The 25,166-nt window shown below is 45.1% G+C and overlaps 3 protein-coding genes across 4 annotated transcripts in view; 1 reads left to right on the plus strand and 2 right to left on the minus strand.

Annotated features, from left to right (window-relative positions):
• Window positions 1-1,133: 1,133 nt before the first annotated feature.
• Window positions 1,134-9,737, minus strand: LOC123998978 (UV excision repair protein RAD23 homolog A-like). The gene is given in 10 exon segments (XM_046304284.1): window positions 1,134-1,316; window positions 1,318-1,335; window positions 1,481-1,642; window positions 1,808-1,938; window positions 7,176-7,269; window positions 7,485-7,612; window positions 7,811-7,860; window positions 8,311-8,471; window positions 8,592-8,753; window positions 9,405-9,737. Coding segments are annotated over 10 exon segments (1,068 nt in total). The 5' UTR covers window positions 9,471-9,737; the 3' UTR covers window positions 1,134-1,220.
• Window positions 9,738-14,774: 5,037 nt separating this feature from the next.
• Window positions 14,775-17,432, plus strand: LOC123998719 (ubiquitin carboxyl-terminal hydrolase 37-like). Its single transcript, XM_046303816.1, has 6 exons — window positions 14,775-15,091; window positions 15,528-15,665; window positions 15,767-15,840; window positions 16,268-16,337; window positions 16,433-16,571; window positions 16,808-17,432. Exons 2-6 carry the CDS (start codon window positions 15,656-15,658, stop codon window positions 16,857-16,859), a joined length of 345 nt encoding a protein of 114 aa, XP_046159772.1. The 5' UTR covers window positions 14,775-15,091; window positions 15,528-15,655; the 3' UTR covers window positions 16,860-17,432.
• A 1,510-nt stretch (window positions 17,433-18,942) lies between these two features.
• LOC123999132 (myosin-10-like) overlaps window positions 18,943-25,166 on the minus strand; it is an 82,418-nt gene continuing 76,194 nt past the window's right edge. For both annotated transcript variants that reach the window (XM_046304577.1, XM_046304576.1), the window contains 12 exons: window positions 24,996-25,100; window positions 24,226-24,378; window positions 23,827-24,075; window positions 23,479-23,691; window positions 23,094-23,306; window positions 22,795-22,956; window positions 22,561-22,689; window positions 22,214-22,426; window positions 21,817-22,025; window positions 21,444-21,552; window positions 20,787-20,959; window positions 18,943-20,666 (listed from right to left, as the gene is read on the minus strand). In XM_046304577.1, coding sequence (XP_046160533.1) covers window positions 20,510-20,666; window positions 20,787-20,959; window positions 21,444-21,552; window positions 21,817-22,025; window positions 22,214-22,426; window positions 22,561-22,689; window positions 22,795-22,956; window positions 23,094-23,306; window positions 23,479-23,691; window positions 23,827-24,075; window positions 24,226-24,378; window positions 24,996-25,100 — 2,085 coding nt within the window. In that variant the 3' untranslated portion in view covers window positions 18,943-20,509. The remainder of the gene's footprint in view (window positions 20,667-20,786; window positions 20,960-21,443; window positions 21,553-21,816; window positions 22,026-22,213; window positions 22,427-22,560; window positions 22,690-22,794; window positions 22,957-23,093; window positions 23,307-23,478; window positions 23,692-23,826; window positions 24,076-24,225; window positions 24,379-24,995; window positions 25,101-25,166) is intronic.

A 25,166-nucleotide genomic window follows, 5' to 3' on the forward strand; every position in this document is an offset into this window, starting at 1 on the left:
CGCTATTGACAATTTAAAGGCAATGTTCTCACAGTCGCCAAGACTGCATTCATGGTAAATGCTGCATACGTCGGCTCAACAGGGAATTACCCTTACATTTTTACACGATACGGGCTGAATCCAGCCCTTAGTGTCTCATGACCAGCTGGTCCCGTTGTATTTGAGCTGCCCTTTGTGTGTACTATTAATCAGATCCTATGAGAAAGGTGGTGTGTCTACTCCTCAGCCTTGGGAAAGAGGTAATTGAGTAACTCCAGCATCCCAGGACTGGTCCCTGCCAGCTCTCTCTTCCCCTCTTCAGAGGATTATATGTAAAGGTAAGGTCAGCGTTGGTCAGCTCATCAGAGATGTAACACTAGAGAGGACTGTGCACCTTTCAGCAAAACCTAATTTTCAGACACATATCCAGACAGTAATGTACCTGTCCGGTTCTGTGAGCACACACACACACACACACACACACACCCATTTGTCATTTTGGTTGTTCTATACCACTCGATTTACTCAGGATGTTGAGCATTTCCACACCCAAAGAGATCATGGATATCTGAGTGAGAACTAAAAGCGCTAGCTTTGAGGTGTGAGGGGACCCCATATATAACTTAGCCTGGCCACTGGTGAAATGTACTTGCCTATATGACAATATCATGGGATGAGAAATGTGTTTTGCCATGTGGTTGGTTTTTGAATGGCAAAGGAAATGTGAGGGACTGGTGCAATCAAGTGAACAGACCACAAGAGGACTCTTCATGACCGTCTGTTTAGTTTCCCTTTCCCCTCAATACACCAACATTGTAGAAGTGCATCAAGGAGAATGTGCTTCCATTACAACCAGCTACATCATTAACAAGCTTAGATATGCATATCAATGACTTTGCACCTTAATTGAATGGCATCCACCTGTACACACAGACATGTACACACGCACACACTCCGCAAAGCCTTCAGCCCCCTCCTTCCCATTCCCAAAGCTCTTCTAAAATCTCAATATACATCTATCTGCCCTAAACAAATCCCACACATTCCATTGGAATTCAAGTGGATCTCATTATTCCTCTTTCACCCTTAGATCAACATATACTTTGTGTAGCTTGTAAGACCCCCCCCCCCCCCCCCACTAATAACCCCCCCCCCTCCCTCTGAAATAACCTGAAGATCGTTGCTCTACAGTGGGGTGAAGTCCTTGTGCTGGGCTGGAGAGGAGGGCAGGCCAGCGCCTCTCATTCATCCTCAAAGCCCTGGTTCAGGAGGAAGTTGGCCGCTAGGTTCTCGTTCTTTTCACAAGCAAAGTAGGCCTGGATCACCAGCGCCTCGGGGGAAACCCAACGCTTTTAACTGAGACAGGAGAGAGAAAAAAACATTTCATTACTATTTCTCACCAGAAAGGTCACAATGTATGCATTTCTTAGCTAGTCTTCTTGTGAGTTTAAGCCATCTTATGCCCTAAACAGTGCATTTTGAGGTCTTTAGCTCCCCTCACCCTCTCGATGGCTTCTTTCTCCTGAGGTGTGACCTGAATGTAGTTGACTGGAGCTCCCTCCTCCACTGCAGCACCCAGGTCCCCCACCTCAGGCACGTCTCCTACCTCCCCCGCCGGCTCATTCAGCATCTGGATGAACAGCTCCTGGTACTGGCTGATTTGCTGTTGTTGATTTTTATCAATAGGGAAAGATAGGTAGACAGCAATAGGCAGAACATACGTTGTGAAATCACAAAACTTGGGAGGTGTCACTATAGGGAGTGTGTGACGCAAGCTAGTATGAGTGGTGGTGCCATCAGTGTGTAGTGCATGGTATATGTGCGTTACCTGTAGGAGCTGTGGGTTCTCCCGGCCCAGCTGTTGGAGCAGAGCTGGCAGCAGTGAGGGGTTCTGCTGGATCACCTGCCTCATGCTCTGGAACTGAGGCTGGGAACGCAGGAACTCCAGAGGGTTTTCTCCTGCAACACAAACAGAATATTTACAGAAGAGAACCCGTTGATACATACAGTAGATATAGATACAACACTTACTAGGGAAAATGCACATAAACCATGCCCATCTTTCCAACAATCTCATCTGATATGCAGTGCATTTGGAAAGTATTCAGACCCCTTGAGTATTTCCACATGTTGTGTTACAGCCATATTCTAAAATTGATTAAATGTTTTCCTCATCACTCTCCACAGGTTTTAGAATTTTTCTGCAAATGTTTTAAAAATAAACTACCGTAATTTCCGGACTATAAGCCGCTACTTTATTCCCACGCTTTGAATCTCGCGGTTTATACAATGACGCGGCTAATTTACGGATTTTTCCCGCCGCCAAAATAACTGAGCACCGGCACATAATGTGACGTAAAATCGAGCGCGCTCAAACATCCCATCATTCTGATTACGATAGTAATTTTGTCACCCTCATGGCAAAGACACGGAGAAATGCATGATGCAGCTTTCAAGTTGAAGGCGATCGATCTGGCTGTTGGAAAAGGAAAGAGAGCTGCTGCACGGGAGCTTGGCCTTAATGAGTCGATGATAAGACGTTGGAAACAGCAGCGTGAGGAACTGACTCAGTGCAAAAAGACAACAAAGGCGTTCAGAGGGAAGAAAAGCAGATGGCCCAAAGTATTTGCAGCCACTCGACATCAGTGTAAATCGTGCATTTAAGGTGGCACTCCTTGTTCAGTGGGAGTCTTGGATGACAAGTGGGGAGAAATCCTTCACTAAAACGGGCCGCATGCGAAGAGCAACTTATGGTCAAGTCTGCCAGTGGGTCCTGACAGCGTGGAGCATTGTCAAAAAATCCACTATCATCAACGGGTTTCGAAAGGCTGGACTGCTGCGTGTTGAAGGGGCAGCATGAGCTCAGCGGGGTATTTGCCTCCGGATGAAAGTGATGAGAGCGACAATAAAAAAACGATCCAACATCAGATGAAGCAATTCTGAGGTTATTCATCTCCGACACCGAAGGAGATGACTTCAGTGGTTTCAGTGCACAGGAGGAGGAAGATGGTGACCAAGTTAATTTGTTTCATTGTACCGGTAGGCACCTGCGGCTTATAGACATGTGCGGCGTATTTATGTACAAAATACATATTTTTTAATAATTCAGTGGGTGCGGTTTATATTCAGGTGCGCTTAATAGTCCAGCAATTACGGTATTATATTTCAGACCCTTTGCTATGAGACTTGAAATTGAGCTCAGGTGCATCCACTTTCCATTGATCATCCTTGAGATTTTTCTACAACTTGATTAGAAAGGCATACACCTGTCTAGATAAGGTCCCACAGATGACAGTGCATGTCAGAGCAAAAACCAAGCCATGAGGTCAAAGGAATTGTCCGTAGAGCTCCAAGACAAGATTGTGTCGAGGCACAGATCTGGGGACAAGTACCAAACAAGTTCTGCAGCATTGAAGGTCCCCAATAACAAAGTGTCCTCCATTCTTAAATGGAAGAAGTTTGGAAGCAACAAGACTCTTCCTAGAGCTGGCAGCCCGGTCAAACTGGGCAATAGGAGGAGAAGGGCCTTGGTCAGGGAGGTGACTAAGAAACCGATGGTCACTGACAGAGCTCCAGAGTTCCTCTGTGGAGATGGGAGAATCTTCCAGAAGTACAACCATCTTTTCAGCACGCCACTAATCAGGCATTTGTGGTGGAGTGGCCAGACGGAAGCCACAACTCAGTAAAAGGCACATGACAGCCCACTTGGAGTTTGCCAAAAGGCACCTAATGGATTCTCAGACCATGAAAAACAAGATTCTCTGGTCTGAAGAAATGAAGATTGAACTCTTTGGCCTGAATGCCAAGCGTCACATCTGGAGGAAACCTGGCACCATCCCTACGGTGAAGCATGGTGGTGACAGCATCATGCCGTGGGGGTATTTTTCAGCGGCAGGGACTTTGAGACTAGTAAGGATCAAGAGAAAGACGAACAGAGCAAAGTAGAGAGATCCTTGATGAAGAGCGCTCTGGAGCAGGTTAGGACCTCAGGAGTGGGGTGAAGGTTCACCTTCCAACAAGATGACAGTAGCGTTATACCCAAGAAGACATTTACATTTAAGTCATTTAGCAGACACTCTTATTACAAATTGGTGCATTCATCTTATGACATCCAGTGGAACAGTCACTTTACAATAGTGCATCTAAATCTTAAAGGGGGCGGGGGGGGTGAGAAGGATTACTTATCCTGTAATCGCTGCCAAAGGTGCTTCAACAAAGTTCTGAGGAATACTTACAGTTGAAGTCGGAAGTTCTGGATAAGAGCGTCTGCTAAATGACTTAAATGTAAATGTAAATGTAAGTTTACATATGCTTAGGTTAGAGTCATTAAAACTCGTTTTTCAACCACTCCACAAATGTCTTGTTAACAAACTATAGTTTTGTCAAGTCGTTTAGGACATCTACTTTGTGCATGACACAAGTCATTTTTCCAACAGTTGTTTACAGACAGATTATTTTACTGTATCACAATTCCAGTGGGTCAGAAGTTTACATACACTAAATTGACTGTGCCTTTAAACAGCTTGGAAAATTCCAGAAAATTATGTCATGGCTTTAGAAGCTTCTGATAGGCTAATTGACATAATTTGAGTCAATTGGAGGTGGGACCACGCAGCCGTCATACCGCTCAGGAAGGAGACGCGTTCTGTCTCCTAGAGATGAATGTACATTGGTGCGAAAAGTGCAAATCAATCCCAGAACAGCAGCAAAGGACCTTGTGAAGATGCTGGAGGAAACCAGTACAAAAGTATCTATATCCACAGTAAAAAGAGTCCTACATCGACATAACCTGAAAGGCTGCTCAGCAAGGAAGAAGCCACTGCTCCAAAACCCCCATGGGGACAAAGATCATATGGGGACAAAGATCATACTTTTTGGAGAAATGTCCTCTGGTCTGATGAAACAAAAAAATAACTGTTTGGCCATAATGACCATTGTTATGTTTGGAGGAAAAAGGGGGAGGCTTGCAAGCCAAAGAACACCATCCCAACCGTGAAGCACAGGGGTGGCAGCATCATGTTGTGGGGGTGCTTTGTTGCAGGACGGACTGGTGCACTTCACAAAAAAGATGGCTTCATTAGAAGGAAAATTACGTGGATATATTGAAGCAACATCTCAAGACATCAGTTAGGAAGTTAAAGCTTGGTCACAAATGGGTCTTCCAAATGGACAATGACCCCAAGCATACTTCCACAGTTGTGGCAAAATGGCTTAAGGACAACAAAGTCAAGGTATTGGAGTGGCCATCACAAAGCCCTGACCTCAATCCCATAGAAAATGTGTAGGCAGATCTTAAAAAGTGTGTGCAAGCAAGGAGGCCTACCAACCTGATTCAGTTACACCAGCTCTGTCAGGAGGAATGGTTCAAAATTCACCCAACTTATTGTGGGTAGCTTGTGGAAGGATACCCGAAACGTTTGACACAAGTTAAACTATTTAAAGGCAATGCTACCAAATACTAATTGAGTGCATGTAAGCTCCTGACCCACTGGGAATGTGATGAAAGAAATAAAAGCTTAAATAAATCTCTACTATTATTTGGATAATTCACATTCTTAAAATAAAGTGGTGATCCTAACTGACCTAAAACAGGGAACTTTACTAGGATTAAATGTGAGGAATTGTGAAAAACTGAGTTTAAATGTATTTGGCTATGGTGTATGTAAACTTCAGACTTCAACTGTATGTAAATGTGATCTTTTTATTGTATTTATTAAAATCCAGTTTTTGCTTGCTATTGTGTGTAGATTGATCAGGGGGAAAAAAAACATTTAATCCATTTCAGATTAAGGCTGTAACGTAACAAAACATGGAAAAAGTCAAGGGGTCTAAAAGCATTTCCAGAATTAACTGTACAGTAGATGTAATACTATAGCATTTAACATTTAAGTCATTTAGCAGACGCTCTTATCCAGAGCGACTTACAAATTGGTGCATTCACCTTATGACATCCAGTGGAACAGCCACTTTACAATAGTGCATCTAAATCTTTTAAGGGGGGTGAGAAGGATTACTTTATCCTATCCTAGGTATTCCTTAAAGAGGTGGGGTTTCAGGTGTCTCCGGAAGGTGGTGATTGACTCCGCTGTCCTGGCGTCGTGAAGGAGTTTGTTCCACCATTGGGGGGCCAGAGCAGCGAACAATTTTGACTGGGCTGAGCGAGAACTGTACTTCCTCAGTGGTAGGGAGGCGAGCAGGCCAGAGGTGGATGAACGCAGTGCCCTTGTTTGGGTGTAGGGCCTGATCAGAGCCTGGAGGTACTGAGGTGCCGTTCCCCTCACAGCTCCGTAGGCAAGCACCATGGTCTTGTAGCGGATGCGAGCTTCAACTGGAAGCCAGTGGAGAGAGCGGAGGAGCGGGGTGACGTGAGAGAACTTGGGAAGGTTGAACACCAGACGGGCTGCGGCGTTCTGGATGAGTTGTAGGGGTTTAATGGCACAGGCAGGGAGCCCAGCCAACAGCAAGTTGGAGTAATCCAGACGGGAGATGACAAGTGCCTGGATTAGGACCTGCGCCGCTTCCTGTGTGAGGCAGGGTCGTACTCTGCAGATGTTGTAGAGCATGAACCTACAGGAACGGGCCTCTGCCTTGATGTTAGTTGAGAACGACAGGGTGTTGTCCAGGATCACGCCAAGGTTCTTAGCGCTCTGGGAGGAGGACACAATGGAGTTGTCAACTGTGATGGCGAGATCATGGAACGGGCAGTCCTTCCCCGGGAGGAAGAGCAGCTCCGTCTTGCCGAGGTTCAGCTTGAGGTGGTGATCCGTCATCCACACTGATATGTCTGCCAGACATGCAGAGATGCGATTCGCCACCTGGTCATCAGAAGGGGGAAAGGAGAAGATTAATTGTGTGTCGTCTGCATAGCAATGATAGGAGAGACCATGTGAGGTTATGACAGAGCCAAGTGACTTGGTGTATAGCGAGAATAGGAGAGGGCCTAGAACAGAGCCCTGGGGGACACCAGTGGTGAGAGCGCGTGGTGAGGAGACAGATTCTCGCCACGCCACCTGGTAGGAGCGACCTGTCAGGTAGGACGCAATCCAAGCGTGGGCCGCGCCGGAGATGCCCAACTCGGAGAGGGTGGAGAGGAGGATCTGATGGTTCACAGTATCGAAGGCAGCCGATAGGTCTAGAAGGATGAGAGCAGAGGAGAGAGAGTTAGCTTTAGCAGAGATATAGGCAGATGGACTCACCCTCAGCTACAGTAGGGGTCTCTGTGCCTGTGCGGGCAGATGCAGGAAGCTGTGCTGGGGGATTAGTCTCTTGGACCGGACTGCTAGGAATGCCCTGGAAACACACAGCAGCAAATACTCAGCACATTGTACATGCTGCCATGTTAAAGTTTCATCAAATATGGTGCCATGCTGTACAGTGTAATTTTACATTCATGGTATTTTTTGGGGCTATTGTTCAATGTCATTTTGCAGAGTCATGGTGTATGGTGCCTGGTTGCACAGTATTGTGTATCCTAGGTAGTTGTGTGGTGTGTTGACGGCTCTCACAGTGAGGAGGTACTCCACGGCCCGATGGGGGTTGTTGAAGCTGGCCCGGAGAGCAGCTACCACGCTCTCCCTCTCATAACCCATAGACATGATCTCTGTCAGCATGGTCTCATACTCCGCTCCTGTCACTGACCAAAAGAAACAAGTTGTTAACTATTTACCAGAGTTACAATGGACAATATTTACACACACAAACCCATAGCTGCTAGAAGGCATCTTACAAATCCTCATGCCCTTACTACATGCTATCATCAATCTAACAACACAGCAGATACATTCCACACTGATGGATTATTCACATAGCCAGGTCAAAGTCCATCACTCACCCAAGGCAGAGGAGGCATCTCCCCCCTGAACCTCCACACTGAGGTCTGAGCTGCAAACAGAACGACAGGGTCAAAAATCCAGTCAACCCATTCAGTGGTATATTGTGGCCATAAATAATATATGCCATTTAGCAGACGCTTTTATCCAAAGCGACTTAGTCATGTGTGCATACATTTTACGTATGGGTTGTCCCGGGAAATGAACCCACTATCCTTGAGTTGCAAACACCATGCTCTACCAACTGAGCTACAGAGACTTACAGGGGGTGTATTCAGTAAGATGAAAAAAGTACAAAATGTTGCAGATAGAAATGTAATAAATGTTGCATGATGTTTAGGTCATAGTTGTCCTACACAAAATGTGTCTATGCAAAGAGTTCTATAACGCTCCACCCTCCTGAACAGGCCTCAAGCTTACTTTATTACTCTCTCCAATTTGGCAGACTGTCTACCAAATCATAAGTTAATATCAGTTCTACGGCTGTCTTCAGTCTGCCTACCTGGCTGGAGCTGGGGGCTCTGCGACTGTAGGTGTGGGCTCCTCTGGGGGGATAGGGATGGCTGCAGGGGCCGGGCCCGCAGACGACGAGGACCCAGAGTCCTGGACAGGAGCCTTGGGTGCCTCTGAGGAAGGTGTTGAAGCAGCTGTGGAAGACTTTGCCTAGATCCAGAGGAGATATAAACAGGCTATTACTGTTATCTATGTAGACAATCATGTAACCCCAAAACATGCTGGTGCAGCTCATTAAGAGTCCAAGTCAAATGGAGTCGAGAAATGTACCTTAGATACCATAACTACAACAAAATTCTTCTCGTCAATTTTGTAGTCTTTAATAGGTGTATCATCTTGCAGGATTTTGCCAGCATATATGAGCTTCTGTCCAGACACTGGGAAGTTATCTTTTCCCCTCTCTGCTTCTATCTTCTCCTTCAATGCCTTCACCTGTAGAAACCAAAAAGAAGCTTTTCAGCCTTGCTTTAATTGTTAAACACAGTGCGACCCAAAAGTTGCTCGCTAACACTGACTGTAAGAATTGCCCAACTTTTTACATTGTTTACCTTACATGATGTAACTTAGCTAGCTAGCTATTTTCACTCTTTATGACCCAGATAGTAAATGTCTGCTAGAATATTGATAATTAATCATCCAACTGGACATGCATCACCAATAACTAAAATAGATAGCTAGCTAGCTAGTAATATGGCTACGTTGTCTAGCTAACGCTAGATAGTTAGTTATCCCTCATCACTTTAGTTTTAGCTAACGTTAGCTAGTCATGTAGCAAGCTAACTGATGTTTTAGCGGATAATAACTTACATAGCTAGCTAAAAATTAGACTCAACATTGGGTTAGCAATTTGACACACATTAGCTTGCAAGCTAACTAGCTAAGAACTAGCTAGTTCGCTAATGCTAGGGGTGTCAATGACATCTAGCTAGCTAGCGTTAGCCTGTTAGTTGTATTTTCCGAATTGATAACAATCTGGGACCAATTCATTTGGTCTTTCGTGCAAATAACAAAAAAGGATAGTTAGCCAAGCGGGCTAGATAAAACGCACACAGCTGGCATTATTATGAACAAATGGGCACTTACCGTTTGATCTGGGTCTATGTCAATTTGAATGGTCTGCTGTTGCAGTGTTTTTAACGTGATTTGCATTGTTGCGGTAGCTAACGCTGTTTCCCCCTTGCGCTTCAATTGCAGCTGTGTTTTAAAATATTCAAAAGTAAAACAGAAATGACATTAAACCCCAAATATAACCACAAGTTCAAGCAAGATCATATTTATCCATGACCATGAGATGTGTCCATGAGCACTCAGCAAATCGCCATCTTTGATGACACCAAACTCAGAAGTAGGTGCAGTGTAACGGTTTGCTGCCCAACTTGCAGCATCGAGCGCTCTCTGAGTCTGAGAGCTACAACCACTAACTAGTCAATCATATGAATATCCCGGTGTAATCACACACCTGTGGTGCCAGTTTATCCAGGTGGTAGTAGGAACTACAATCTACTCTGCGAGAACAAATGATGCTTTGCATTTATGTCATGATCTGTTGACAGTTGTGACAGGTGCGGTGACGACCAACTGGGTTTACAGAACAACAAATATACAATACATGTACTAACGTTAGTATTTTAGTTTAGTTTACAGTCACTATGCAGAGTGGCACCTTTTTCAATGAGGTACGGTCAGAGATTAATAGATCCATCTGTGTTAAGGTGCTCCTAACAGTATACGCCGATGAAGACAGCTTGTCGGTCGGAACGTTGGATATTAGGTTATTAAATTATTGAGTCTGCGCTATGAGTGTGCAGCTCTCCTTTTCTTTTTCAAAGCTCCTCCTAACAACCATTGCAAAACTACGTTCGATCTGTATCAGATCAGCGTCAACTGAAGTGAAATGGGCATTTTACTTTCCATAATAAAATGTTACTCTAAAGTATCTTAAGAAGATAGAAGCTAATAAATATGTTTTATGTTTGCTGTATATTGTACAGGCTGTAAATGTGTATGTACATTTGTCTATTAATGGCAGCACCAATTCATTGAGTCAATTTCTGTGAATGTGTGAATGTAGGCCACTTGGCCAATAAAAGTTATTTTGATTCTGATTAGACAGTAATGTTACTTCGAATGTCCTAGCTTCTTCTCATACAATCACGCGTCAGTGGCCCAGGGAGCGTGGGAGAAAGATAACCTAATGTTTTCTCAATAAAAAAACATGTGTATTGGCAAGAACCTAGTTATTTTGTATATTTTATTAAATAAGAATAACTCTGAATAGACGGTCATTACATTTTGTAAATTATTTTTCAACATTTTGGTGTGTGTGATTAATTGGCTATTTGCCCTGGTAACGCGTAGTCAGGCGCATCATAATTTGGTTTATGACATCACAATGTGAAATAGGCAACATATTTTGATGTTCTGCAAAATAAGGCATAGTCTACAAATACACTGAAATGGGATGTTTGTGTTGCTGTAAAAAGGTATATGTCTATTCTGGGCTAGAATTGATCTAATTCTGTTACAATTTAGAGTATATTATATTCTTTTCAGCTATTCCTAGTTGTTTCATTGTCTATTTATGTGTCCCAAATGGCAGGATGTGGGACAGAGGGTGTAACTGTATGGTTACAATGGTTTTATTTTTATTAACATGTATTTTTGCTATTTGTTAGTCTATGATACAGAATTCAATATGATTGGGTGACGAGTTCTATATTTTATGGTCAGATCATGTGGTTTGGTTTGACCTTTGCTGCAAGTTCAAATGTAACAAGTTCTGTTGTGAAGCAAGAAATATATTTTAATATACATTTTTATGTACTATATTAGCTATATAATGTTTCTCCAAACAGAAAAAGAAGTGCAGAGTTCGCCTCGGGATTGGGAGCAGCTGTCCATCGGCGTTCCCAATCCCACCCAAACTGACACCATCGGATGCCAGCATGGTAGCTGCATCAGTTTGGAAAAATCGGGAGAAGAAGAACGTAAAGGATCACCACCAACTTGATTCTTCCTTTCCCTCTTTTATCCATTTGAAACCGTCTACAACATCTCTGACGCCCCTCGACCCCTTGTCTGGCCGAACACCAATTGGCATTCCATCCCCCTCTCCCCCCCTCACCCCCCGGATCCCCTGCCAGATCCCCTTCCACTCTCTCCGAGTTCTTCAGCCTCTCTTCCCTCTCCTCTCTCCACATGTCATCTCTCTCTTCCTCTTCCTCTTCTTCTTCTTCAGAGGAAGGATCACAGACCTCCTCCCATTTTAGTGCTTCCTGTGTTCCCCTGGCTGTCTCAACTCAGTCATCCTCCTCTGCCACTCCCCCCAGTCCTGCCTGCCCTTCCTCCCCAACCCATGTCTCCTCCCCTGCCCCCCCAGTCCTCCTCTCCAAACCCCCTTGAACACCATGGAGAGACCAACAAAGACAGTGAGACTGCCAGGTACTGCAGCCTGATATCAAATTTCATGCCAACCAACACCATTGAATTGAAATGAAAAAGCCAATGTAATATAGCTAACCTAATGCATATGTCTGTGTGTCTTTACAGAGATCTTATGAGCTCTGAGGTCAAAGAGGTGGGGGCAGTTGTTCCACAGACAAAGAGAATGGTACCCCAATTTGCTGGCATCGCAGGTCTGTAAACGGGTGCCATTTGTTGGTGCTATTTTTCTCAATTCATCTTTGACAAATCTTCTCTTTTACCGCTGTCCGTCTCTTGGTCTCTCTCTGCAGAGGCCTCCATTGACCTGAGGGCTTCCTCTGTCTCCTTGGAGAGGTAAGTACTGTAGACAATTGCCACCTTCATCTCACTCGACTCTACATAAGAGTTGTCACTCACACTATGACATGGTAACGAATATCTGTATTGCCTGTACATTAAAACAGTGTTCAAACAGACCGATTGGTGTTGAGCTACTGCTACTGAGGCCTCTACCCTGTCTCTCTTCCTCCAGGCCATTGGTCAGGTCTCGGGACGCCATGGCCCGCCTCCGCAACCTGTTCAGTAAGAGTAGCACCCAGCTGGGGGAGCAGAGCTGCACAGGCGAGGGTGAAGACAACACCAAGCTCCTTGGGTAAAAGACACACACACACACACACACACACACACACACACACACACACACACACACACACACACACACACACACACACACACACACACACACACACACACACACACACACACACACACACACACACACACACACACACACACCTACTCTTATCTCTGAGCTCCTCTTTTTGTTTAAAATAATTATGTGTGGTACTCAGAGTTATCTTGCATTCATGCCTTACAAATCCATTCATTAGTTTACCTTTGGTCCACAGTTCAGATATTAGTGTGTAACTGATGGCTTCTTTCCCACAGGTTGCCTAATATTGGCAACACCTGCTTCATGAACTCTGCTCTGCAGTGCCTGCTGGGGCTGCCAGCATTTTGTAGAGACATCCTGAGACAGCAGGACACCTGGAGTTCCTACCCCTCCTCTAAACTGCTATGGTATACAGCCTCGCTCTCACCCTCCTGTCCCAGCTGTACACACACTGACCCACCCACCTAGATGCTTATAGTTACAGTACACAAGTTCCGCCTCAATGTATGTATCAGTGGAGGCTGCTGAGGGGAGGACGACTCGTAATGATGTCTGAAACAGAGCAAATGGAATGGCATCAAACACATGGAAACCATATGTTTGATGTATTTGATACCATTCCACTGATTCCGCTCCAGCCATTACCACGAACCCGTCATCAACCTCCTGTGGTATGTATGAAAGTGTGTGTGTGTGTGTGTGTGTGTGTGTGTGTGTGTGTGCGTGCGTGCGTGCGTGCGTGCGTGCGTGCGTGCGTGCGTGTGTGTGTGTGTGTGTGTGTGTGTGTGTGTGTATGTATGTATGTATGTATGTATGTATGTATGTATGTATGTATGTATGTATGTATGTACTGGATGTATACTAAATAAAAAATATAAATGCAACATGCAACAATTTCAAAGATTTTACTCAGTTACAGATCATATAAGGAAATCAGTCTATTGAAATAAATTCATTCGGCTATAATCTATGGATTTCACAACTGAGCAAGGGCGCAGCCATGGGTGGGGCTGGGAGGGCATAGGCCCACCCACTGGGGGGCTAGGCCCAGCCAATCAGAATGAGATTTCCCCACAAAAGGGCTATATTACAGACAGAAATACTCCTCAGCACCCCCTCAGATGATCCCGCAGGTGAAGAAGCCAGATGTGGCAGTTCTGGGCTTGTGTGGTTACACGTGGTCTGCAGTTGTGAGACCGGTTGGATGTACTGCCAAATTCTCTAAAACGATGTTGGAGGCAGCTTATGGTGTAGAAATGAACATTCAATTCTCTGGCGGACATTTCTGCAGTCAGCATGCCAATTGCACGCTCCTTCAAAACCTGAGATGTCTGTGGTATTGTGTTGTGTGACAAAACTGCACATTTTAGAGTGGCCTTTTATTGTTCTCAGCACAAGGTGCACCTGTGTAATGATCATGCTGTTTAATCAGCTTCTTGGCAACGGATAAATTCACACTAAAAGGTATGTAAACAAATTTGTGCACAAAATTTGAGAGAAATTAGGTTTTTGTGCATATGGAAAATGTATGGGATCTTTTATTCCAGCTCATGAAGCTTGGGACCAACACTTCACGAGTTGCATTTATATTTTTGTTCAGTATGTATGTTTGTGTGTGTGTGTGTGTATGTGTGTGTATACTCTCTTTCGTACACTCTTAGTGCCTCATATAATTTTTAAGATAAAACCACACCCAACTCAGCTACTGATTAACACCAGAGGTGATTTCCTGTCACAATCAGGAATCAGCTAAAGTAGAAGCACAGAGCTAATCTGTGGCCAAAGTGAGACAGCGAAACCTGAATGCATGCTCTTTGTCTCCCTCCAAAGCTGCTTTGCTGAGTTACATCAGGCCAGGCTTTCTGGAGGCTCTGTCAATGCTAAGAAAAAGGAAAAGAAGAAAATCCTTCAAACAGTCAAGCGCTGTCTCTCCGTTGTCAATGAGGACTATGAGGACGACGATGAACAGGTAAGATATTATATGCTAAAAGACTCACTTAACAATAAACCTGGGACACGTGACAGTGTTTTTCCTCAGCTCCGTTTCAGTTGTAGTTGTTGATGTATTTTCTGCTTCTTTCCCATTCTTCTCTTAGGATGCCCATGAATGTGTGGTGCTCCTCCTCTTACAGCTGAAGGAGGAGGGTATGGCATTAAAGGGCTCACCAGAGCCATACACCTGCCCCGTGAAGCAGTTAGAATTCAAGCTGAAGACTTCCCGTACCTGCACCAGGTAACAGCTGTCATTTGTATACGGTGTACCTTGATGTCGTCATCACATTTGTGAGGAGGTTTAATGTCAGCATAACATGCAGGATACAGAGGTAAAGCATTACGATAGTGTGAAGAGGGATCAAAAGGTTTGTGTTGGATAGCTGATGCATTTCTCTCCGTACTTCTGAAGCTGTGGAGTTATAGTTTATGGTCAGGAGGATTATAATCACCTGTCACTGAGCCTGAGCCATGACCTGCCACACAGCCTGGACCTCTACTTTAAGGTCAGCACTTAGCTTAAACCAAGAGTTAGTATGTCAAGGAACACTATCATTAATGTCATAATGTTCATAATTGTATTGCTATGCTTTGTCACCTAGCCATCTGCGTTAGAGTGTACATGCAGGGTGTGCTCAGGCAGCATGGCAACTGTGACTAGGCACTTCCTCACGCTGCCCCGGTGAGTACCCCCATCATCATCTCAGATTACAATTGACAATCCTGATCTAACTCACCAAACTGGATTATTGATTTGAGTACAAGACTGATTCCTTTGTCTGTGTGAATGCCTGCCTGTTCATCCCGTCTTTGTGAATGTCTGTCTGTCTGTCTGTCTGTCTGTCTGTCTGTCTGTCTGTCTGTCTGTCTGTCTGTCTGTCTGTCTGTCTGTCTGTCTGTCTGTCTGTCTGTCTGTCTGTCTGTCTGTCTGTCTGTCTGTCTGTCTGTCTGTCTGTCTGTCTGTCTGTCTGTCTGTCTGTCTGTGTGTGTGTGTGTGTGTGTGTGTGTGTGTGTGTGTGTGTGTGTGTGTGTGTGTGTGTGTGTGTGTGTGTGTGTGTGTGTGTGTGTGTGTGTGTGTGTGTGTGTAAATGCCTGCCTGTCCGTCTGTCTCTGAGCAGGGTCCTAATGCTTCATATTAAGCGGTTTACTGCAGGCAACTGGGAGCCAGAGAAGGTGGACGATCCCATGTCCATCCCTGCAGAACTGACCCTCCCAGCCCTATGTGGGGAGACAGCCCCTGTCCAGCATGGAGCCAGGTTGGTTTACACTCTGTTTGGGGACATTGCACATTGAGCAGCCAACACACACCAGGATTTTCACACACTAGATTGATTTTCATTGCCATCGATTTACACAGGGCAAGCTCCCTGGGGAGAAACAACATGGACAACACACCTGCAAACTCCCCGAAAGGCACCCTTGATAAACCAGGTAGGACATTGTGTTACTGACATCATGCAGAACAAATGGAGTCAATCACAACAACGAGTCACCCTCTCATGAAATAGGACTGTTGAGGAAAGCAAGTCGGAAGTTAAGAGTAAATTTGTTGATAGGTTTCCACTTCACTTTTTGGTTTGTATTTACACTATATTTGATATACCCCCACCAGCTTCAATTTCCTCTGACCAGCTAGAGAAACCAGCTGACAGTGAGAAGGGGCAACAGGCAGTCACTGTGGTGAGGAGAGAGAAATATATATATAGAGAGAAATATATATATAGAGAGAGAAATAAATAAATAACAGATAATTAGATCCAGTTGAGATAGTGGGCGGATCAAGATAAGGCAGTTATAGAAGGCACCCCTATCCTGTAGACAAAATAACAATCCTATTATTAAATGTGTTTCCTTACAGAGACACCAGCCAGACAATATCTACAAATTGTCAAGTGTGATCTCACATCTGGGAGACAACATGTATACAGGTATGCAGGCACTCAGGTATGCAGGCACGCACGCACACGCATACATCATTCTGAAAGCTTAATGTACACTCTATTCTGTCTCCCTTGTTCTCCAGGCCACTACATCAGTGATGTTTTGGACAGCCGTGGCAGTGGGTGGCTCTGCCTGGATGACGCAAGTGTTTTGAGGACAGATGAGGCCACTGTGCTGAGGGCGAGGGCACAGACTGCCTACATCCTGTTCTATGTCTGCAGGTAAGGCTCTAGGTCACACATTTGAGAAGAATGTCACAAATGGAGTCAATCACAAAAATGAGTCATCAAGAAAAAAAAAGTGTTTACCAAAGCTAGAAAGATGATTCATTGACCACACATTAAGAGTTGAATGTGTAATCTTGAATGTGTAATCTTTAACCTGTAATCCCTCTATATGTGTTATTTTCCAGACATTGTATGTACACGTAAGATCTCCCTGTCATTTCTCATTGTAGTGGAGCAGGGGAAGGAGACCAGGCCCCTCAGGACCAGGAGAACCCATCATAAAACTCAGGGAGATGCACAGAGCCCAGGGACCACCTGGAGTAACACCTACTACAATACCAAGAAACATCAGATTCATCTAATTAGGCTGCCCTACACCACCATCAAGCTGCCCTACACCACCATCAAGCTGCCCTACACCACCATCAAGCTGCCCTAGACCACCATCAAGCTGCCCTAGACCACCATCAAGCTGCCCTAGACCACCAAGGAATAATTCTGCTCTAAACCACCAGGGTAACGGGCTTCCCTAAACCACCAGTACATCAGGCTGCCCTAGACCACCAGTACATCAGGCTTCCCTAAACCACCAGGACACCAGGCTGCCCTAGACCACCAGGCTGCCCTAGACCATCAGGCTTCCCTAGACCACCTGGACATCAGGCTGCCCTAGACCACCAGAGGAAACCGCCTACACCACAAAGCATGTACCCACTGTAGGCCATCTACTGTATGTTTACAATTATATAAATATAAAACATCTCACCGACCGAGTGCAATTTATTTTCCTTTACTGTACATGGTAGTGAATAAATGTACCTACAGTGCATTCAGAAAGTATTCAGACCCCTTGACCTTTTCCACATTTTGTTAAGTTACAGCCTTATTCTAAAATTGATTTTACATTTTTTTTTCTTCTCATCAATCTATACACAATACCACATAATAACAGAAAAAACAGATTTTTAGATTTTTTTTTCAAATTTATAAAGAAAACAAAAATCTGAAATATCACATTTACATAAGTAGTCAGACCTTTTACTCAGTACTTTGTTGAAGCACCTTTGGCAGTGATTACAGCCCGGAGTCTTCTTGGCACTCCTGCATTTGGGGAGTTTCTCCCAGTCTTCTCTGGAGATCCTCTCAAGCTCTATCAGGTTGGATAGGGAGCATCACTGCACAGCTATTTTCAGGTCTCTCCAGAGATGTTAGATCGGGTTCAACTCTGGGCTCTGGCTGGGCCACTCAAGGACATTCAGAGACTTGTCCCCAAGCAACTCCTGCATTGTCTTGGCTGTGTGCATATGGTCATTGTCCTATTGGAAGATGACCCCTTCACCCCAGTCTGAGATCCTGAACGCTCTGGAGCTGGTTTTCATCAAGGATCTCTCTGTACTTTGTGCTGTTCATCGTTCCCTCGATCCTGACTAGTCTCCCAGTCCCTGCTTCAGAAAAACATCCCTACAGCATGTTGCTACCACCACCATGCTTCACCGTAGAAATGGTGCCAGGTTTCCTCCAGATGTGACGCTTGGCATTCAGGCCTAAGAGTTCAATCTTGGTTTCATCAGACCAGAGTATCTTGTTTCTCATGGTCGGAGAGTCTTTAGGTGCCTTTCAGCAAACTCCAAGTGGGCTGTCATGTGCCTTTTACTGAGAAATGGCTTCAGTCTGGCCACTCTACCATAAAGGCCTGATTGGTGGAGTGCTGCAGAGATGGTTGTCCTTCTGGAAGATTCTCCAATCGTCACAGAGGAACTCTGGAGCTCTGTCAGAGTGACCACCAGGTTCTTGTTCACCTCCCTGACCAAGGCTCTTCTCCCGATTGCTCAGTTTGGCTGGGCGGCCAAACTGTCTTTGGTTTTTGTTCTGACATGAAATGCCACTGCGTAACCTTATATTGACAGGTGTGTGCCTTTCCAAATCATGTACAAGTATTTTTGTTTTTAATGTTGTTTACATTTGCTAGAATTTCTAAAAACCTGTTTGCGCTTCGTCATTATGGGGTATTGTGTGTAGATTGATAAGGATTTGACATTTTTTTGTCCATTTTGAATAAGGCTGTAACGTATAATGTGGGAAAAGTCAAGGGGTCTGAATACTTTCCGAATGCACTGTACAAGAGGCAATCCCTAGTGGAAAAAGTTAATATTACAATAATACTGTGTGTCTGTGCACAGTCTATAGTCTACGCGCTCCCTCAGGGCTTCAATGTAACCACCAATGAAGTAATGGACCAATGTATGGCAATGTAACATGGACCATACGTCACATATCTGTTTGGAAGACAGTCTTTCCCACAGTAGTTGTGGGAAAGACTAAGAGGACATCAACGTGTTGCACAAGAATTACAGAATAAATAAAACACTTTTCTATAATGGATATGTTTATTGGTCTTTTACAACAATAACAAAAAAAGTCTAGGAATACAAGAAATAAAAGGAGATGATGAATACCTGGTGGTCAACAGCCAGTCCACTAATAATAACAACCTTCAGGATGTTAAAGCTTTGAACCCAATGAAATCCTACTTCCTGCCTGGCAGACAGAAGGCTCCATAAATCATTCTGTTATAACACTGGTTCACACCAACACGATGGGTGAGGTGCTTATGTTATAATATGACACTGAAGCTATGAAACTGGTTCAAACACTATACACTTGTCCCCCCCCCCCATGTCTTTATTGAGAAGTGTCTTTCAAAAGAAACAGATAAACCCTTTTCCCCCAATTTGTTCTGGTTTAAAATAATTAATAAAGGCCTCATATGTATTTACTCATTTACAAAATTGTCATTTATGTTTAACAATCAAGGCATCAACAATATGCACAAGTGTGCATATTCAAATTGATCAATTTCTCTACCCTGAACCACTGAATTAAAACCAACGCTCTAACACTCAAAAAGACTTCAATAAAACATGAATTACCCTTCTGTAAATCATGCTAATATCCTTCAGCCATTTGTAATGCAATGATATTATGGTGACAAGAGATGCCAAAGAAATCTTGTGCATTTTGAGTTAAGCATTTTGTACATGGTACAGAAAACATAACTGAATGGGCAGAATTATACATAGCAATATTGCAGTATGTCAAGCACACATTTGGGCTGTCTTTCTAAAAAAAGGGCCTTTGCTCCAAGTCTGACAAACCTAATTCCACACATTATCGTACACCACTTAAAGTAGATTGATATGTCAAATATAAAATGGTGGGTTATTGGACAAGGTTATATTGGTAAAGTTAACAGGGTCTTTTGCTGGTCATATATATATATATAGGGGGGGAATGCTGAGGCAACATGGCGTGGTACAATCTCATTTACTACAAACCTGCTACCAAATAGTTATTCACGTAGTTATTTTTATACTAAACTAAGTGGATTGCAGTATCTCTATGACGGTGGTGGTTTTGATGAAAACATTCAGTGGGATCATCATTTAGGCTCCCATTTAAAAATAATTCCCTCGCTTATGCTGTGCTTTGTTTTACATATCCTGGTCCAATACTGTACAATCATGAAAGACATGTTTTTACCGACTTGTGTGCAGTCGTCCACCTGTGTGCCAGTAAACCAGCTGAAATGACAGTGGTTAATTCTAGCTAGAGGGCTGTTTGATTCTAATGGCTGTTCCAGGGAAGTAGCTTAACATCATTATGGTAAACTCCTGCTATTTGTTTTCGAGTGCCGATGCACACTCAGACGCCTATGCAATTTAAATGCACTTTTATCTGCAATTGATGTTAAAAACAAATCCAAGGCTTGATGTGCGGTATATTCATGTGGAGGAGATGATGGATTTGCTTGGCCCTGCAGCTTGTCATAGAGGGATAAGGCAGAGTAGTGGGGTCCACTGCTGGTGTCTGGGGTTAGGAGGAAGGTTTATGGGGGCGGAGGCCATGCTGCATGTGGGCTGGAGGGAGAGCTTCTACTCTGGTTGGGGAGCCGCTGGCGTCTCGTTGGCATTGGCGTCCGTGGTCTTGTTTTCCACCTCGTCGTCGGATAGGAGGTCGAGCGATGTTCCCTCCACCTGCAGCTGACGCCTGCCCGAGCGGCTGGAGGAGAAACTGATGGGGCCTCCACGCCTGCAGGGGACAGATGGGGCCAGGAGAGGTGGAGAGGACCACAATTTGGCCAATATACACAACTGATTGTGTGAAAAAAATATAATCTTAGAGTTTGTGTGTGTGTGGGCCTCTAAATACCTGAGGCGGCTCTTGAGTGTGTTGACCTCGCGGCTGAGACCCTCGCTGGCCTCAGTTGCATCGTCCAGCTCCCTCTGCAGCTTCCTGCGGTAGGCGTTGGCACGTGTGGCCTCCTCCTCAGCCTCCTCAAGCTGCCTCTTCAGCTGCTTCATGCGAGAGTTGGCCTTCTCCATCTGACCCAGCCAGGTGTCACAACAGACATCAACAATGATGAACAGTCAATACTAATACTTACAATACTCAGCAGTCCTATGGTCCAGTGGTTACTGGAAAGAACCTACTGTAGGAAAGACTCCAATCCTAAATCTTCACACCTATCCAATCCCGGCCCACCTTTGCAAGTTGTACTGAATTGGATAGAATTCCTTCTTTAGTTGTGTACATCTTAAAAATGCACTATGCAGAATTCACCTCATTTCTGTTTGAGTCATAACAAGCAGTCATTGTGTAGAGAATCCATAACCAAAAATATTGATATTTTCAGCTGTTGTACAAAACTGAAAGTAAAATACTCAAAAACTAAACTTAAGAACAGGAAGCATAGAAATAGAGCACATAGAACAAACCTATCGCTTCTTAGACTTGTTTTCAATGAGAATGAAATATATTGTAGCTTTAAGATCTGGGACGTCCAAACATCCGTGACAAGCTCCTCACCTGTTCCTTGTACTGGTCGGAATGGCGGCGCTCGTCCTCCACCTGCATGCACACCTCCTTCAGCTTCTTCTCTGTCCGTCTCACAAGCTTATTGGCCGCTGCTCGCTCCCTGATAGGAGGACAGAGGAATGAGGTCATAGGACAGTTAGAGCACCACAGGAAACGCACTGTAACAAAGGTTGTTAGTCATAGATCTTCAAGTGCATCTCTAAAGATTGCTTTTGACTCATTACATTGATCACATTAACATTTAGATCACATTCAAGAACCTCTCTTCCAACGGGCTGAGCCTGTTCTAAAGAGTCTTGGTCTCCTATTTCACCCTGTCTAATAAGGTTTGGAGTTTTTATAAGAGAGTTGCTGTGTTTCTCACTTAGCCTCCTGCTCCAGCTGCTCCTCCAGCTGCAGTATCTTGGCCTCCAGGGCAGTGATGGAGGCCTTGAACCGGCTCTTCACAGAGCCCTCCAGCTCACCCAGCTTGGCCCGCAAGTCCTTGTTCTGCCTCTCCAGCTGCTGGCGCGCATTCTCACTCTTCTGGGCCAAGCTGCGCTCTGCCACAAGCTCCAGGGTCAGGGTGTCCACCTGGGGGAGGAGAGAGGTGGAGAGAGGAAAACAGGGAATGAAGGAGAGAGGGGAAAGTGAGAGAGAGATAAGAGTACTTTTTATGGTAGGGTTTGAATAATGGATTGTTCCCTAAAAGTCAGGAACAAGGGTAATATGATTACAATGATCAAGTCTGCAACCTGAAAATGTTTCCTCCTGGCTCATACCTGCATGGTGGTCTTGCGGAAGCGGTCATTGAGCAGCTCCATGTTGCCCTGTTCCTCCTCTAGTTCCTCCTCCAGCTGAGCAATACGAGCCTCCAGCCTCCTTTTCTCATCCATCAAGGCAGACTTGCCCGAGGTGCTGTTGGAGATCTCGTCCGCTAGCTCATCCCGTTCCTGCTCTGCGTGGCGCCGCGCCCTCTCTGACGCCGCCAGGTCCTACAGGGCAGAGGTCACACAGAGGTCAAACACAGGTCACCATTTCTTACAGTAAGATGAGCCAGTCTAGACTACAGGAAACAGCCGACCAAAACACAGAGTTATGACGGGAGCAATACTACAGCCCACTGTACCTCATGCAGCTGGAGAACCTCTGCCTCCAGGCTCTTCAGCTTCTTCTCATTCTCCTTGGATTGGGAGAATATTTCGTCCCGAGAGGCCCGGGCGTCCTCCAACTCCCTCTGGTAGTCTTTCATCTGGGACTGAGGGAGAAAGTGGAGATAGATCAAATCACATTGACCAAAAATAATAAATAGTATATTTTTTTATTTGTCTTGTCTGTTCTACAGACGGTGTGAGTTTATTACCTGCAATTTGCGTAGCTGCTTGATGGCTTCGTCACGGGCCTTGTTGGCGCCCTCTATCTGTCCCACCATGTCCATCAGGTCCATCTCCAGCTTCTTCTTAGCAGCCACGGCCAGGGCTCTCTGCTTCCTCTCATCCTCCAGCTCTGCCTCCATCTCACGCACCTGAGGAGACCAGGACAGACCAGGTCAGAGGAGGGGAAGGGGGTGGTGTACATTCTCTGAGAGTATGACAACATATTGTTCCTGGAATTTTTTCACACAATTCTTGTTTATATGGAAGTAATGTGTCCTCTTTGCACCTGTTTGACAAGCGCCCTTTTCTTCTCGTCGTTCTGGTCATCTCGCCCTGCCAGGTCTCTCTCGTACTGGGCCTTCATGGCCTGCATGTTGACCTCCAGACGCAGCTTGGCGTCCTCCGTGGCCTGCAGCTCGTCCTCCAGCTCCTCCAGCTGAGTCCTCATCTCCTCCAGCTGCTGATCCAGAGTCCTCTTGGACTTCTCCAACTCATGGACCTGGACAGTGGTAGAGAAGATACTATGAGGTAATTGGAATGAACTGGCTTTTAAAGTTTAGGTTTAACCTAGTTTATTTCTGTAGGATGCAGAGCAGTCCATCTGAAAACAACAGATGCAAACCATTCTGCCCTCAGCTGAACAAAACACCAGTATTCAGTGCAACACTCACGTTCTTGCCCACGTCGTCCTTGGAGCTCATCAGGTCCTCCATCTCACTCCTCAGCTGCTTGTTGAGTCTCTCAAACTCCTCCTTGGCCTCCAGAGCTTCCTCCAGAGCCCGGGCCAGAGACAGGGACTTGGTCTCCTTCTCCCTGGCCTCCGCCTCAGCCCTGTCCTTCTCCTCAGCATAGCGTGCAGAGATGTTCTTCTCCTCAGCCAGCAGCTACAACAAAGGACAAACAGTGACTTACAGAGGGAAAATGTCCACCATCTATCTACACAATGCCATTCCATACTGTGCTCTAAGACCAAGCCAATTTAGCTACCATTATGGATGGCTTAGAGTGATCAGTCAAACCTGGTCAAACTTCTTCTGCTTCTTCTCCAGGTTGGAGACGATGGTTCTCTGGTGGTCCAGATCCACCATGAGGTCGTCCAGCTCCTGCTGCAGGCGGGTCTTGGTCTTCTCCATCTTCTCAAAGGCGATGCCCTTCTCCTCCAGCCTCAGAGTGGCCAGCTCCATGTCCTTCTGCAGCTTCCTCTTCACCTCCTCCAGACCCTCCACCATCCCCACGTCATCCTCCAGCTTCTTCTTGGTCTCAACCAGCTAGACATGCATAAAGTTTATAATGATATGATGCTCACTGAAGGATGGCTACAGTAGGTTGTAGCTTGTGATGGTGATATCATCTGTGTTGCAGTTAATGTGTAATATTATTTGAATAGATACAATTAAGCTGTAAGGTGCTATGCGGACCTGGGCCTGCAGTGTGCACAGCTGTTTCTCCAGGTTTCTGCGCGCCACCTCGTCCTCCTCCTGCTGCTCCTGCAGGGTGCTCTTCTCCTCCTCCAGCTGGCGGATACGACTGTTCATGTTCAGCTTCTGACGTGTCTCTTCCTGGAGAAGCTCCTACACAGACAGACAGAGAGACAGACAGAGAGACAGACAGAGAGACAGAGAGACAGAGAGACAGAGAGACAGAGAGACAGAGAGACAGAGAGACAGAGAGACAGAGAGACAGAGACAGAGAGACAGAGACAGAGAGACAGACAGACAGACAGAGACAGACAGACAGAATCCCATATCCCAAAGATGAGACATTGACATGGAAACAGAATGCCACGTCCTCTTAATGTAATGTAGCAAAAAACTATTTTTCAAGCAACAATTTTGCTAGAACTGTCTGGGAGTGGGGAGGGGGAAACTGAAAACTAGCTGCTATTAGCAAATCGGTTTGGATCTCTTTGTTATTGGTCTATTAAATCAGTTTACCACATGGCGATGTCACCATGGAAAGCCGAAACTCCCACGCATGCAAACCTGCTGATTAGAAGGACTTGCTGGTTGAAAATACAATTTATGCAATTATCAGGAAATAACAATGATCAAATTTGGTCAGTGTTAGTTTCATCAGCTGTTGTACAATATGATATAAAAGACAGGAAAACAAGATTTTGTCTGCACTGGGCCTTTAAGATACACATAATGTCTTCTTCTCCGATGAGAGGTTGTCCAGTCTAGCTCACCTGTGTGTCCTGCATAGCACTCTCCAGGACAGTGGTGTCTTTAACCAGCTTGATTCCCTTCCTCTCTGCATCTTCCAGCAGAGCAGACACACTGTCCAGCTCCGTCTGCACACACAGCAAACAGCCCAGTTGAGAGACCATCACCAGCAGAGGTTAACGTGTGTGTGTACT

The sequence above is a fragment of the Oncorhynchus gorbuscha genome, linkage group LG16 (genome assembly GCF_021184085.1).
Source record: "Oncorhynchus gorbuscha isolate QuinsamMale2020 ecotype Even-year linkage group LG16, OgorEven_v1.0, whole genome shotgun sequence".
Classification (NCBI taxonomy): Eukaryota; Metazoa; Chordata; class Actinopteri; order Salmoniformes; family Salmonidae; genus Oncorhynchus; species Oncorhynchus gorbuscha.

Coding starts and splice junctions, on each gene's coding strand:
- LOC123998719 (XM_046303816.1), top strand. Junction 15,841..16,267: donor AGGCACCCTTGATAAACCAG/GTAGGACATTGT, acceptor GTTTCCTTACAG/AGACACCAGCCAGACAATAT. Junction 16,338..16,432: donor GGGAGACAACATGTATACAG/GTATGCAGGCAC, acceptor CTTGTTCTCCAG/GCCACTACATCAGTGATGTT.